Raw genomic sequence first — 14,673 nt, forward strand, 5'->3', positions numbered from 1 at the left:
ATCAAATAAAATGTTTTTAAAACATTAATTATGATTCTTTGGAGATTTATGCACATCTGTATTTCAGAAGAATTTGTTTTACACATATCTGGCACTGTGTCATGTCTGGCTCCCTTTCTTTTTGCCTTCAGAGCTTTTCTGCCAGAAATCTGCTTAGGTTTAGGCAACAAAGCTTCTTGGTTATAGGTTTAGGAAAAGATCATGGTTTGGGTTCAGAATAAACCCTTTCTAGCATAAAAGCCCTGAAGGCAAACTTCTCCCATGTGCTCCAGTTCCTGAAAGGGGTTTTCTCATCCCAAAATACATGCACTCCACATTTGATTTATCAGATAGTCTATTGTGAGATAGATGTATGTTTAATTTGCGGTAAGAATGCCAGTTCCTCGAGACCTAAGCTGAACACTACACCCATTGTTTTTTCTGTATTTTGCATGGGTTACTAATTTTATACCTTTAAGCAGTGTCTTTAATGTCTACTTCTCGCATAAAATGTTTTCAGAAACATCTAGTGTACTGTTTAGCTGTAAAATGAGAACGTTTGTGACACGGCTGCCACGTTGAGATCAGTAGAGGAAATACCAAGCACCGTCCGCCAGACGGAGCAGATTTTCTCATTTTATAGCTAAACAGGACTACAAGATGTTTCTGAAAACATTTTACACAAGAAATAGGCATTAGAGTAACAGAATATTATTTAATATTTGATCGGCGCTGCCTAGTTTGACCGTTTGATCGGAGTTCACAAGTGATTGACAGCTGCAAAACAGCTCAATTTTGTTATAAACCTTTGTGAAACAAAGCATTCATTCAACTTTGACATGCCTACACCCTGGAAAGGGATATTTGCCAATACTACAAATATCTAGCAAGAGAACTGGATGTTAAAGAGACTATTTTACACTTAAACGATGACAAGCATAACAATTTACACAATTGTTTGTATGAAGAATCTCTCAATGTATTTTTTTATTGGTGTTACTGTAAGGTTTTAAAATCACACTGACTAAGCCCTTACTATAAAATGCCGGTTTACTACTGCATTGAGTCACTGTCAAGTCAACATTATTGGTCTTATAGGAAACAAAAAGCCACCACTGACCTTTAAAATACATTCAGATACTGTATATTTCACTGTACAACTGATTTCCATTGGTACATTACACTTCTTGGGAGTTTCTATTACATCATGTGAGTTCCACGTTTGTCGTGGAGTTTGTGATTACAATGGGACTTTGACGTAAAAATGCCCTCGCCTTCCATTTCTGCGGTGTTCTTTGCCATAAATTATAGGGAAATCTAGATTTCTGCTGTGTTAATGTGAAAAGAAAAAGTGTCACAGTTAATTTCTAACATATTTGATTCCCTCTTGGAAACCATAGCACAGAGATACTATGACGATGTGTTGACTTTGAGGTATCTGAAGTCACGTGTCATAGCAGTATTAACACTTCATCATACGCCGAGCAGTCTGCCGCTGTGGGAGGAACTGCCTCGCTGGGCACATTAGGAAGTAGAGACAGGTAGCAGTGGGGCTTCGGTACTCTAACAAGACAAGCCGACAAACATTAAAGATGCATCATGAAGTGAGAAAATTGTGACCCCCATTAATCAACCAATAGTTGCTAGTTTAGAAAGGTAAATCCACCCTTTAACTTTCACAGTATTCCCATTGTCTTGTAATATTCAAGCCAGGCAAGTTGTCCCATTTTGAACAGCAGCCCTCTACTTTCAGGTTTGGGAAAACTAATATTTAAGGCCAGTCAAAAGCATCTACTATTGACTTGAATTATCGACAAACCTCTTTTGGCCAAGTTTAAACTTGATCGCCAAATCATGACAATGTCAACTCACCATGCTCGTTCTCACAGAGAAGTGAATTTTCCACAGTATTCTTGTGTCTTGCTGATACTTCAACTGGCACAAGAGCTTTGCCTCCAAGTTTTTAAATTTTTAACTATTAAAAAACAATAACATGGCTACCTTAATTGCTGTATGAACTTGTTTAATAAAACGTTAACAATCAATCTTAAATCACTTATATCCCTAGACGGCATTGAATAGTGTTCTTCCAATCCCAGTTACAATTTGTCTAGCTCCATCTTCTAGCCACCACAATCAAGGAAACGCTCAACGCTTTCCTGAAATTAGCTGTACACAAATAATACCATCTGATAAGCCAAAAAAATAGCAAGGCTCACAAACTAATTTCAAATATTTTGCATTTTAAGTACAAAAATAATACCTAACATGCTTAGGAGATTCAGGACCTGCATGTGAGTGGCCAGTAGACTCAGCTTTCCACCTGAGGTGTGGGAGATGACCAACAGAGAGGCTAACAAACTGGACACCTCAGCGTTAAAGCGCCATGTTTAGTCAAGCCTAAAAGAGGACGACAAGAGAGTTAAGAACAGTGACCAATGTTGACAACTTCAATTTGTGATCTACATTACCATCTTTATTTTGAGTGTTTTTTCCTTAAACCATGAACCAATAGGAATATGTGAACTGCTTTAGGGTGGATTTCCCCTTTAAACACTGTGCGTGCTGGTGCACGGAATTGTGCTGCTTATTTTAAGATGTAATTGAGCATCTGTACACACGAATCCAGTTGTTTTTCATATGGTGCTTTCTGGAATACTAAAGTTTTCCAGATGACATACAAGATGCTTTCTTAAATACAATGAAAAAATTGCGAAACTGATTTAAAAAAAAAAAAAAAACATAACATACACACAAAGTCTCAGGGAGACTAACGACAGTATAATTTTGAATTTGAAGGCAAGAAAGTTGGATGTAATATTTTGGAGGAATTTCCATTGTTGTCTTGAAGTCTCTTGGTTTTCATCAACGAATGGCTATCAGTCCGATATCAATCAGTTTCTGAATCTTCTGAGCAATGACTGGATTCTTTAAGTGGCTGCGGATCAAACAGAAAAAAAGCATTAATTTCTTGATGCTGAGAGCAGGCATTCAAACTCATTAGGGGTAAAAAAGGTGACAAATATGGGAACCTCCTTTTTTGTGCAATTTGGTGCATTATGGCCATGATTTTTTTTATCTTTAGCAAAGGCACCAATTTATGCTTGAAAAGTATAGAATAAAACATTTTACCTTCAAAAAGTATACTATTAGTGATGGAGTCTTATTATGTACTTATTTGAACTATCCAACTATATTTTAGAATACAAATAACACAGATATCTACTTATTATCTTTATCGACTTTAAAAAGGCAACCAAAATCCGCATCAGTCAAAAGAAAAAAGTTAAAATTCTTGTCACTTTCATTGGTACACTGTCTCTTATTTTGACTGCACACTGACAATCTTTACTAATACGCCAGTAGTGCAAGTGTCAAAAGACAGACACAATCCTCTTGCCAGGGACTGAAGCAGCATTTTGCCAACTGGTAACTTTGGTAAACTATTTTCATTATAAAAATAAAGAACATTTCAAACACTTCTGTATTGCAGTGCGAACACTGAAAAAACACTTTCCCAAAAAGGATCTCTCTCAATAGGCTATAAAACTGAAACCAGGATCGGCTCTTCACGAATCCCGAGGATGACCTATTTTGCATTCAAATCGGCAAATTTCGACGAAAGGTGCCAAGTTTGCAATGCCTGCTGAGAGACAGAAAGTGAAACAAAAAAAGTTGGTAAACTTACTCGCTGAGCGCCTGAGGGTCCTTCTGCATTTGCTCAAGGATCATGCGCATGGCAGGGTCACTCATAATCTGCTGCACCTCGGGATCACCCATGGCCCTTTTCTTCACATCCTCAGGACTGTCATTCCTCATGGTCTGACTGACCATACAGCGCTGCAGGCCTTCTGAGGCTTCCTGAATGAGGAGAGGGCACATGATGAAAAATTGATCATTACCCAGCAATTATGAATAAGTCTCAATACTTCCATCATCACAAGAGTATTTCAAAATGTCATACTTTTTCAAACTTCTTGATTTGTTTTATAGATCTTGGTGCTCAGCATTTGCTCAGATTTTGTCACCTAACCCTTACCAATACTTACACATAAATACCATGTTACCCATTTTCAGAAAAGTGATAGATTGAAACTATTACTTCAAGGAAGAGCAATTAAGTCACACTACTTTTTACATTACTCAAAACATTTTTTAATTCAGGTAATGACCTATTATTTAGATCGGAAAAAAACAAAGTTATATCTAGCAAAGCCCGTCTTGCAGCCTCCCGACCACGGTCAGGAAAAGCAGGAAAAGTTAACACTGGGATCAACATCAGCCGGGCCTTCCATTCATGGAGGGACCTTCGTTTGGTAAGCTAACATTACTGCCTAGCATAAGAAATATACAGTGATATTGTGGTCTTAGCTAGCTAATGTTGCTAACGTTAATCGGCATGATACCTGTCAATCACGTTCAATCGTGTGTGTCAGTAGTGTGTGTCAGTTGTGCGAGCACAAACGTGAGCAACAGGACACTGACTTAACTGTCACTGTGTCACTGTTAAAAAGCAATTTCTGATTCTTGCAGAGTCCTTTTAAGTGCTAAACCTGGAACAATTGAGCCTTACTGAAAAATGTAATATCATGTAAATATACTAGTATATTTTCCATACTTTTCCAAAATCTTTTGTCACATATCTTAAGTGTTCCAGACTTTTTCTGAACTGTGGAGTAACCTGTAAAATACCTTTGAGGAAGACTCAAGCTCCAGAGCCTTCTGGTACGCATCCATAGCTTTTGTAAAGTCTTTCATGGCCTCCAAGGCAGATCCTTTACGCGTGTAGCCTTTTACTGTGGAAATTAAGTGTAAAATCAGAAGGACAGTTCAGAGTATAAAACACTACTTTATTAAAGTCCTACAAGCTAAATGTGAATTAAATGGTAATAAATACAAAGTTTCCTACTTACTGAAGGCGGGCTCAAGTTTGATGCACGCTTCACAATCCTGAAAAAACAACAACGAACGATTATCATAATATCATTTTTTTAAATCAGATTAGAATCTCATTAACTGACTCAGGGAGATGTTTATTGAGGATGCTGTACCTTCAGGGCAAGTTGAAACTCCAACAGCTTTGTGTAACAGGCAGCTCTGTTACTGAAGAGTTTGGCATCACCGGGGTTTCTCTTGATGGCTTCGGAGTAATGTCTCATGGCTACGGGGTAGTCTCCTGTGGGAAGGAAAAGAGGAGTTTATCTTAATACAAGTTCTTAAATTAAGAATCAAATGACAGTGATGAACCAAAGAGCACTACAACCATTACACACACCTTTCTGGAAGGCGTCGTTGCCCTTGCTCTTCTCTTCCAGGGCTAAGTTGGGGTTGATGTAGGCTTGTTTCTCCTCCTCCTTCACGATCTTCTCTGCCTGCAGAACCAATTACAGTCTCAAGGTATAAGTCAAGTGCCCACTTCCGTTCTTATTCCCTGTCCACATGCAAGTCTAGCAGAACTTTTTAAAATTCCCTTAAGAGGCAAAAAGTCTGGATAAATGAATACTGTCTAATGATGTGACTTAGAACCATAAAGCTCCATTCAGTGGGGAATCAACTTGTACTGCACCTGTAGACACTTCTTCAAAACGTCGGGTGTACGATGCTCTGTCAAACTCTTGTTGAAATACTGAACTGCTTCTTTGTATTTATCCTGCTTGAAGTATGAGTTTCCAATCCTAGCCAAGGCCCTATAGAAAGAGAAGGAGGAGACAGATAAAGACAAACATATTAGATCAGAATGCAGTGATCTGACATTCTTATTCTCTCTTTTATTTGTACACAGCAACTCTTCGGCACAGCGTTATCACTATCACCAACTTTAGAGACATGTTTCAACTTCTTCTCCTTACTCCGTTGCTGTCTATGAGGGACACAGGATTGTTTTCCTCTAAAAGGGGGCGTGGTAATGTGAGCCTACTCTGGATGACATATTGCCGGCCCTGATGTATAACAATAATTCTTATGAAACAAATAACAAGAACCACAGTCACACAACCACCTCTGTGCTGCTGAACAAAATCCTCAGGTCGAATAGACAGATAATTTGTGTCCTACTTCAACATCACTACATCTTCTTTGGCCAGTTTGTAGTGGGAAGCAATAGAGCAACACTGCCACCTAATGGTTCTTGTATAACACAATTTCTCTGGACAAATGTTCCAGATTAGAAAGTAAATAAATTAGTAATTATATGAGTCCTACAAGACCCTCCAACAAAAAAAAAAAAACAGTCCTGCCCTCTAGGTTGAGGGGCAGAGAGTGGCTAGATTCATGTCGCAGGCCATAAGACTGCTGAATTCTTGAGCTCATCACCTGACACCTTCCCACTATCCTGTCACCTTAGCTCTATATACCCAATATACTCTACTTATTATTTACCATTTTCCAAACTGTTTACACCTGTGTGTATCTATCTATCTATCTATCCATCTATTTATCTATACTACATTCCTGTTTACATTCAGCTTATCCATTTGAAATACTGCCATCCACAAATTTGTATTTAAATTACTTATTATATAGTTATTCATGTTTATACTTAAGCCACATAATTTAACTTGCACTATTTTACTGTTTACTTACTCACTTTTACTGTGAGATTTTCCTTTTTTAAGGGTAACTTGAACTTGATTCAATCCAGTAAAGAAAAAAATTTAAAATGAAAAAAAGACAAATACTTCTCACAGAACTCACTTTGCAATTTGTCTGTAGTCTTCCCGGTTCTCTCTGCCAACATCGATGGCCTTCTCACACAGCTCTCGGCACTTCTCAAAATCTCCCTTCTCAAAGTACACAGCTGATGGGAGAACAAAAAGGAGCACACATTTAACAGTGATTGAAAGTACAGGTTATAATCTGTCGGGTCAATATTTCGGTCCATTTCTATATTTCTGAGCGATTGGAGCGCCTTGGTGGCCGAATGTCCACAGCGCATGCCACATGAACTGCAACCAGCCAGGGGACCTTTGTTACATGTCATACCTCCCTCCCCACCATTTCCATTTTGCCTCTACACTGTTATCTGTCAAATAAAAGGGGAAAATGCCAAAGTAATAATCTTTGAAAAGAAAAAATGTAAATCATTTCTGAGAGATTCATAAGCAGCCTATACGCCCATGTCAATAATGTGACAAAATTTGAATTTAAAAATGTGTTGTTGGCAATCACATTTTTTCCTCCAAACTGAGTATTTTGTTGTGGTGCTCAGCCGAGTGGCAGCAACTCCAACAAATCACAGAGTCTGATTGGGGAGGAGATTTTTCCATCCGATTTTTTTCAGTAGACAAAGCAGCTTAATTCTACATATGAGGAAATCTAGTTTGTTTTATGCACTTTATGGGTCAATCAGCTCAAATGTGTGAGGCTGGCATTTGTGAGAATATGTACCTGCTTGATTAGATATGTAGGTCATGTTGGTGGGGTCATGTTTGATTGCTTCTTCATAATGTTTCAGCGCTGCACCAAAGTCCTTATTCTTATATGCAGTATTCCCAAGTTCCTTCTCTTTCATAGCCTGTTAAAAAAAAGGAAATTAGAGGATTAAAAAAAATCAGAATAAGGAATCATCAGAAGTGGCAAAATGGCTTAAATTACGATGAATCAGTTCATCGTACTTTTAATAATAAATCATTTTCACCTTTCTCTTGTTTTCGGGAAGGTCTTCCTCTTTGGGAGGAGGTGGCTGAGTGTCTTTGGGTTTGGTGGGAGGAGGGGGAGTGGGCTCGTCATCTTCTTCCATCTCAGAGAGATTCAGTCCGAGCAGCACAGAGAGAGTGGTCATCACTCTGGGATCCTGCAGCTTCCTGCAAAACAGTCAGGCAAACAAATGCATTTCTAATACCACAGTATTTTCACAGTATATTCCAAATTAACTTGAGATTCTGATATATTTATTCATTTTAGATTCTTGCCTCTTTAGTATTATACATACTAATGAATACTGAGCCACAAAACAGAAGATGATCTTATGGAATATATGGAATGACAGTGGGACTACAAATACTATGTAATATTGTCACTGAGCAACAACATTTCTCAATACTTCTCCGGTCGTTTTGTGCAATTCTACCCAAAGTAATTCTCTTTTTGTTTCTCAGTCCTGCTTCAACACATAATTGGTTAGCCATAAAAGAGGGAATGTTGTTAAAGCGGACACATTTTTGAAAATGCACATACGTGCCAAGCTCCGATGGTTTGTTCCTGAGCTGCTCCAGCAGTTCTCTGTAGCTGGAATCTGACAGTAGCTCACGGGTCCGAGAATCATTCTCCAGCTTCTGATACAAGTTGGGCATGGCGAAGGGGTTCATCATTGATTTCTCTGGTGACGGTGAAGCAAAAAGAAAATCACGGTTATTTGTGTAATTTATATGGTCACATAGAAACACTCAGAATGCCAACCCATCTTGCACTGGTAAATGGACTTGCATTTTTATATTATATTCTAGTCTTCCGACCACTCAAAATGCTTTACAGTACACGTCAACATTCACCCATTCACACTAGGGCTGGGACGATACACCTATCTCCAGATTCGATACTATCACGATACTTGGGTGCCGATTTGATATGTATGGCCATTATTAAGTATGGCGACTCAACAAGTTTTGCAATTCGATAATACGATTTATTGCTATTTTTGTTACCTTTTTAAACACTAGACCATGGGAAAAAGCTGAATCATACACTTCTAGGGACTTTTAATTTTGAAAATATCTAAATTGATACAGTAAAAATGTTTGTTTTGCAGCATGCATGTAGTCAGAGATGTCCTGAAGTCAAATATATCAGTCTTTGTCAAGCATTATTTATTAAATGTTTTCCACAACCCAAAAATCAAAGAATAAAAGACATTTCCCTCACAAATTAGTGGTGTTTTCTTTTTAATTTATAAGGGACATGTCATGTTTGATACTTCTGGTTAATAAAATCCAATCAATCTTATTTCCATATATGTATTTTGTATATACAGTTCCCTTTGTTAACACCTTATTTTGAAAACCGTACGTAGTCACACGTGTATACTTCCGCTAACTTTGCTAAGTCTGTTGCTAGCTCTGCCATCAGCTCCGTTCTCTTTATACATCCATGGTCAGCTCCATCGGGGGCCGTTTGAATGCATTTAACATAAATGTCAGTATGTGGGTGCTCTACAGTTGTAGCGTCAGCCGATTCGACCATGGAGATGAGAGTGACGGCTGGCTTGACCGCACGTTACCGCAATACGATAATGGTTCCTGTCCATGACATAGTTAGTATGCAGCTTTAGCCATGATGTTCCGCTTTTATTGTTGTCTTATGACAATCTCTCCCCTGTAACCCCAACCGCTTGTCCGCTGTATGAATGAATCACAACACTCAAAACCCAAGTGGACTGCCTACTCTCTTTTTTGTAAACTTTAGCACTCACAATGTGATTTTACTTCAGTGGTCCTGTCAGCACCCATCTCTAAGTGCTCTACCCACGTAGGAGGGAAAATTGACTCACATCATAATGCCACTTTTTCTGTAGAATAAAAGACATCACAAATTCAACAGTTTCTACCTGCAAGCCGGGCTTCAATGTTCTGTAAACCCTCCTTTAGCTGCTGATTATTTGGCTCTTGCCGGAGTCCCTCGTGGTAAGTTCCTTTAGCGTCCTCCAATCGGCCAAGAAATTCCAGTGCTGCAGCTTTGCGGGAATAGCCCTGGTTGATCAAAATTGAAAGATTGTAGACTGCCTTCTCAATTTGAATTCCTACATATCTTTTCAACAGAAAAATAATGGCAGTACACATGACATCTCACCTTGCCCCAGTCAGGCTTGATCTTGATGGTCTGACAGGCATCCTGGAGAGCATTCTCGTAGTTGCCTTTCTTGGCGTAGGCAGCTGAGCGGTTACTGAACAGGACATGGTTTGAAGGGTCGAGGGCCACAGCTTCGGTGTAGCAACGTACAGCCTCATCAATATTTCCTGCACTCAGCGCCTTGTTGCCTTGGTCTTTCAATGCTGAAACCTATGAGCCAGGAAGATACAATCAAATTAAACATTAAGTGACAAATGCACAATATTACAGCTCTCCTGCTCTGTCTGTCCTACACAAAAGCACATAATCTCCTATATAGATCTGACAAATGAGAAGACATCTTCTGGCAGCTGCCACTGACAGAACTGAAAAAAAAAAACATCGACAACAATTCAGCTGTTCATGTCAGACAGGTGCGGCAGTGATGCAGAGAGATAATATAGCTTTATTTTGTTAATGTAAATTCTCTGTCCTCCATGTACAATATACTCTTTCAGCCTGAAAATAAGATGACCCAGTGGTTAGCTTAGAAGGTTTGAATCCACCAAAGATAACCCCACTTTTTAAAATGTCTGTTGCAGAAAACAAATAGTGGGGGAGAATGAAAAAGTACTGGTTTGCTAGTATACAGATTGTTTTCCAACACCTCGTCACTTGTTGGTTGCTTGTTGCAGTTTGACAATTTATCACACTGCATCTCCACAGTATGTGATGGAATAAATTACACACTGAGCAAAAAGAAGCACCCCTCTGTTCTAATAAGAGGCTCTCCATCCTTTCTGGCTTCATTTGACCACTATGTGCCAACACTAAATGTGCATTTACAATGATCTCAGGCGAAAAACAAGGAGTGTTGACTGGCATGGCTTTCCCTCCACTGTCACCAGATCTAATCCGATCAGAACACCTTATAACACTTGAAAACATAAAAGGTAAAACATGGCAACATTACATCATCAGGCTGTATTTTCAGTTAATACAAAGCAATTGTTTGACTATGATTTGTAAAAATTAAAAACGTTTCTAGTACAATTTCTGTATATTTCACAATTCTTTATCTAATATTCCAACCAGTCGCATCACTGACAAACTATAAATCAGTGAAATTAGTTACAATTAGTATGATCCAAATAAGAGAAGCACCGATCTGACTTTGTCAGTCCCGATACCGATAGTGATACCTGGGCTTTAGGTATCGGCCTATACAGAGTACCGATCTGATACCAGTGTTTAGTTAATAAGCTGTATGCCTCACTGTGTGGAAATCACTGCTCTTTTATGTGTAAGGCTACATCGGTGCATCCCTAAATCCATGTAAACGGCTGCAGACTTTCGAAAACCAGGGCTGTAATCAAAAATATTATGAGAATAAGTAGGTAACTCAAGCAAGGGATAGACGAGAGTGGTTATCTCAGTGAGGTCTAGTTACTGATGATGATGCTTTCTTTTGGATACTGTCATTGGTGCATCAGGAAATCCCAGTACCCTTCTGGAAATGAAGGAAGAAGAAGAACGCCGTAACAGCACAGAAAAAAACAACAACACGAGACGTGGAAGATGGCAGCTGCTGCAGCGCTACCTTCATCTTAACTCGTTGAGAAAACAAATAGCAAGAGTCGGGTATGGAAGTACTTTGCGTTCGAGGCGGATTTACAAGGAGTAATAATAGATTAGCAAAAACCAGTATGCGGTGCAGTAACGGTGCCGTCGTACTTTTCTTTCCAAAGGAGGAAATACTTCCAATTTAGCAAAGCCCCTCAAAGACAGACATCCAGACAATATTATTTGTTTTAAATACTTGAAGGCTACATGCCACTGTTCTGTTTTGCAATGTTAATAGACATTTCTTTTTATTTATTACTTAAAGGCTACATGCCTCTGTTTTTTGTAATGTTCAAATGTTTTAATAAAGGAGTGCATGTTGAATTACGTGGGATTTATTGGTTTTTTTTATCGTGGTATCGAATTGGTATCGAGAATCGTGTAAATTCACTGGTATTGGTATCGACTACTAGATTTCTGGTACCGTGACATCCCTAGTCGTTGGTGCATCAGGAAATCAGACTACACTTAATTTTGGCCATTAGGAATGAAAACATAATCCATAAATCACAAACCAATGAAAAATTGAAATGGAGACTGGAAGGATAATACACTATAGATTTGCTGGTCACTTAAGTGTCCAGTGATGGAGGCACTAAACCAAACCTGTGATCACTGATTAATGATTGGGAACATACAGTACATATGTAAATTGATTGTAATGTACAATGTTGTATTATGTGATTTTATGTAAGATGTGCTATTCTGTATTTTTTTTATTTATTATTATTTATTTTCTTCTTCTTCTTAAAAGCCTAACCAGGGACAAGGTCTGCAAATGAGATATGGCTAGAAGTCCTATATACCTTGCATCGGTTGCACTTTGATTAAGTGTAACAATGCCTATGTATTGTCCCTGTCAAATAAACTATTAAATAAATAAATAAACTGTGGGTGTGCAAAGTCGTTTACTGCCTTTTTTTTTTACCTGTAAGGTGCTTGTTGTGCACCTTATTTCCTGTAATGTTTAGTGTCCTTACCAGATAATCTATGATGACTTGCGAACTCAGGTATAATAGTATATATCCCTCAAATCCCTCTCTGTAAATATGAAACCAGTTGCAAGAAACCTGGTTGTTTTATTTGACACAACACTTTACTTTGAGTCACAAATAAAACGGGTGGTGCAATCCTGCTTCATGCATCTCAGAAACATTTAACGCCCTTTATTCCGGTCTCAGCCAAACTTCAATACATCGCCTGCAACTAGTCCAAAACGCAGCTGCTGGACTGATCACGGCTACGAGGAGATTTGAGCACATCACTCCGGTTTTAGCTGCACTTCAATGGTTGCCTGTCAAATTTAGAGTTGATTTTAAGATTTTATTATTAACTTTTAAAGCTCTGCATGGTTTGGCACCAAGCTACATCACTGAGCTCCTTACACCCTATGTGCCGCCTTGTAACCTGAGGTCCTCTGACTTGGCTCTACTGGTTGTACCCAGGTCTAGGCTGGTGACTACGGTCTTACTGGTTGTACCCAGGTCTAGGCTGGTGACTAAGGTCTTACTAAAGTCTTACTGGTTGTACCCAGGTCTAGGCTGGTGACTAAGGTCTTACTAAAGTCTTACTGGTTGTACCCAGGTCTAGGCTGGTGACTAAGGTCTTACTAAAGTCTTACTGGTTGTACCCAGGTCTAGGCTGGTGACTAAGGTCTTACTAAAGTCTTACTGGTTGTACCCAGGTCTAGGCTGGTGACTAAGGGTGACAGGGCCTTTGCCATCACTGCCCCTAGACTGTGGAACAGCCTACCTCAGGACCTCAGGTTAACTAGCTCTACTACCAATTTTAAATCTCCTTTAAAAACCCATTTTTATAAAAAAAAAAAAAGAGGCTTTTTTTAACTCCGTAAGGCAACAGCTTGGTGAACCTTTTCCCCCACCTTATATTGTCCTCTTTTGGCTTATGTGTAGTAACTAATTGTTTTGATACCAGCTGATTACAGGTTTTAGTTTTCTCATTATTTGGTCTTTATGTTTTGTTCTTTTATTGTTGTTTTTATTTTGTCTGTATTTCATTGTATATGTGCAAGCACTTTGAAACTGTTTAGAAAGGTGCTATACAAATAAAGATTATTATTATAATATAATATAGAGGTAAAATTGCTGTCTCAAAATTAACGCATCACCAACAAAATACTTGAACTGTGGAGAGAACGCGGCGGTTGACGACAAAATGCGGCTGTAGCCATGACAGCGGCGCCGTGTGCATCTCGAATGATCCTCCGGGTGTTGAGGACAACGATGAAGCTGATCCAAAAATACTCCCTGCAGCATGCAGCATGTGCTACTGACGGACTGCCGCAATTTAGCTGTCAGCCCTCTGGCACAACATGTTAACACTGGCTCTTAATTACGCCTTTCATTTGTCACCTCATTAATGATTGCGTCCACTCTGTGTGAGCTAACGTTGAGCTGTGACACAGTGATTTGCTAACTTGGGAGTTAATTAGGGGATCAAGCCGGTGATTTGCGAACTGCTTTGTTATATATCGAGGCACGGACTATTAAGGGCTTACGTTACAGTGCTAGGCAAAAACCTCACTGTGGTATTTCCAATTATAAAGCAGCTGTGATACATTAAGTCATACGCGTTAGTTAGCTTAACGTTAGCTAACCTTGTCGTGTGCGTTCATGAATTAGCCACAAACAGATGACCACAAACAGTTAACCCAGATACATTTACACATTTGGGAATCCAGTTTAACTACATTGCAGTCTTGTGTAGGGTAACAAGCTCAAGCCCAATCAGACAATATGAGCCAAACAGCTCCACCACATTACTACCGGATTGACGCTAAGCTAACAAGCTAGGTAGCTGTGTGATATTAGCAAACAGTGTAAAGAGGCTGCTAACTTCACTAACGCCCACATTAGTATTGTTAAGACTCTTACAATTAAAGAAACCCGTCGATATTTCTAAAATATGTAGCTAGGCGAGTAATAATGAATACAGTTGCATGACACTCACTTTCTCCATGGTGCAAGCATGAGGTTCCTTCCAGAAACTACTGCGGACTAGCGCCTCCCACTGAACAACATGCAGGTTGCCAGTTTGGGATGTAGAAAACCCGCAATCAACGTTCATATTTCTGAGGGAGAATATATAGCCCCACTCCCTGAAACTTCGAGAAGATGATGGAAAAGAACAAGCACGTGTTACATGCTCTCCAAGCAGCTGGGGAATTGGCTGACTGATTACTTTGGGGACAGATGTGTTAGTTGAGGACCATGGCTGGAAATGAGAGGGCAAAAAAAATTGACAATAACTTGATATTTTCAGGTGGAATTTCATTCATTCATTAATTCA

At 39.1% G+C, this 14,673-nt stretch overlaps 1 protein-coding gene across 1 annotated transcript; it reads right to left on the minus strand.

Annotated features, from left to right (window-relative positions):
• Positions 1–2,433: 2,433 nt before the first annotated feature.
• On the minus strand, positions 2,434–14,490 carry stip1 (stress-induced phosphoprotein 1). The gene is made up of 14 exons (XM_074611664.1): positions 14,335–14,490; positions 9,763–9,972; positions 9,521–9,662; positions 8,155–8,296; positions 7,616–7,781; positions 7,366–7,492; positions 6,673–6,775; positions 5,546–5,666; positions 5,255–5,351; positions 5,031–5,155; positions 4,893–4,929; positions 4,672–4,775; positions 3,668–3,840; positions 2,434–2,917 (listed from the first exon to the last, which is right to left on the minus strand). The coding sequence occupies exons 1-14, from the start codon at positions 14,449–14,451 to the stop codon at positions 2,845–2,847; spliced, it is 1,737 nt and encodes a 578-aa protein (XP_074467765.1). The 5' UTR covers positions 14,452–14,490; the 3' UTR covers positions 2,434–2,844.
• Between the last annotated feature and the right edge of the window lie 183 nt (positions 14,491–14,673).

Source organism: Sebastes fasciatus, chromosome 16 (genome assembly GCF_043250625.1).
Source record: "Sebastes fasciatus isolate fSebFas1 chromosome 16, fSebFas1.pri, whole genome shotgun sequence".
In the NCBI taxonomy this organism is placed as follows: domain Eukaryota; kingdom Metazoa; phylum Chordata; class Actinopteri; order Perciformes; family Sebastidae; genus Sebastes; species Sebastes fasciatus.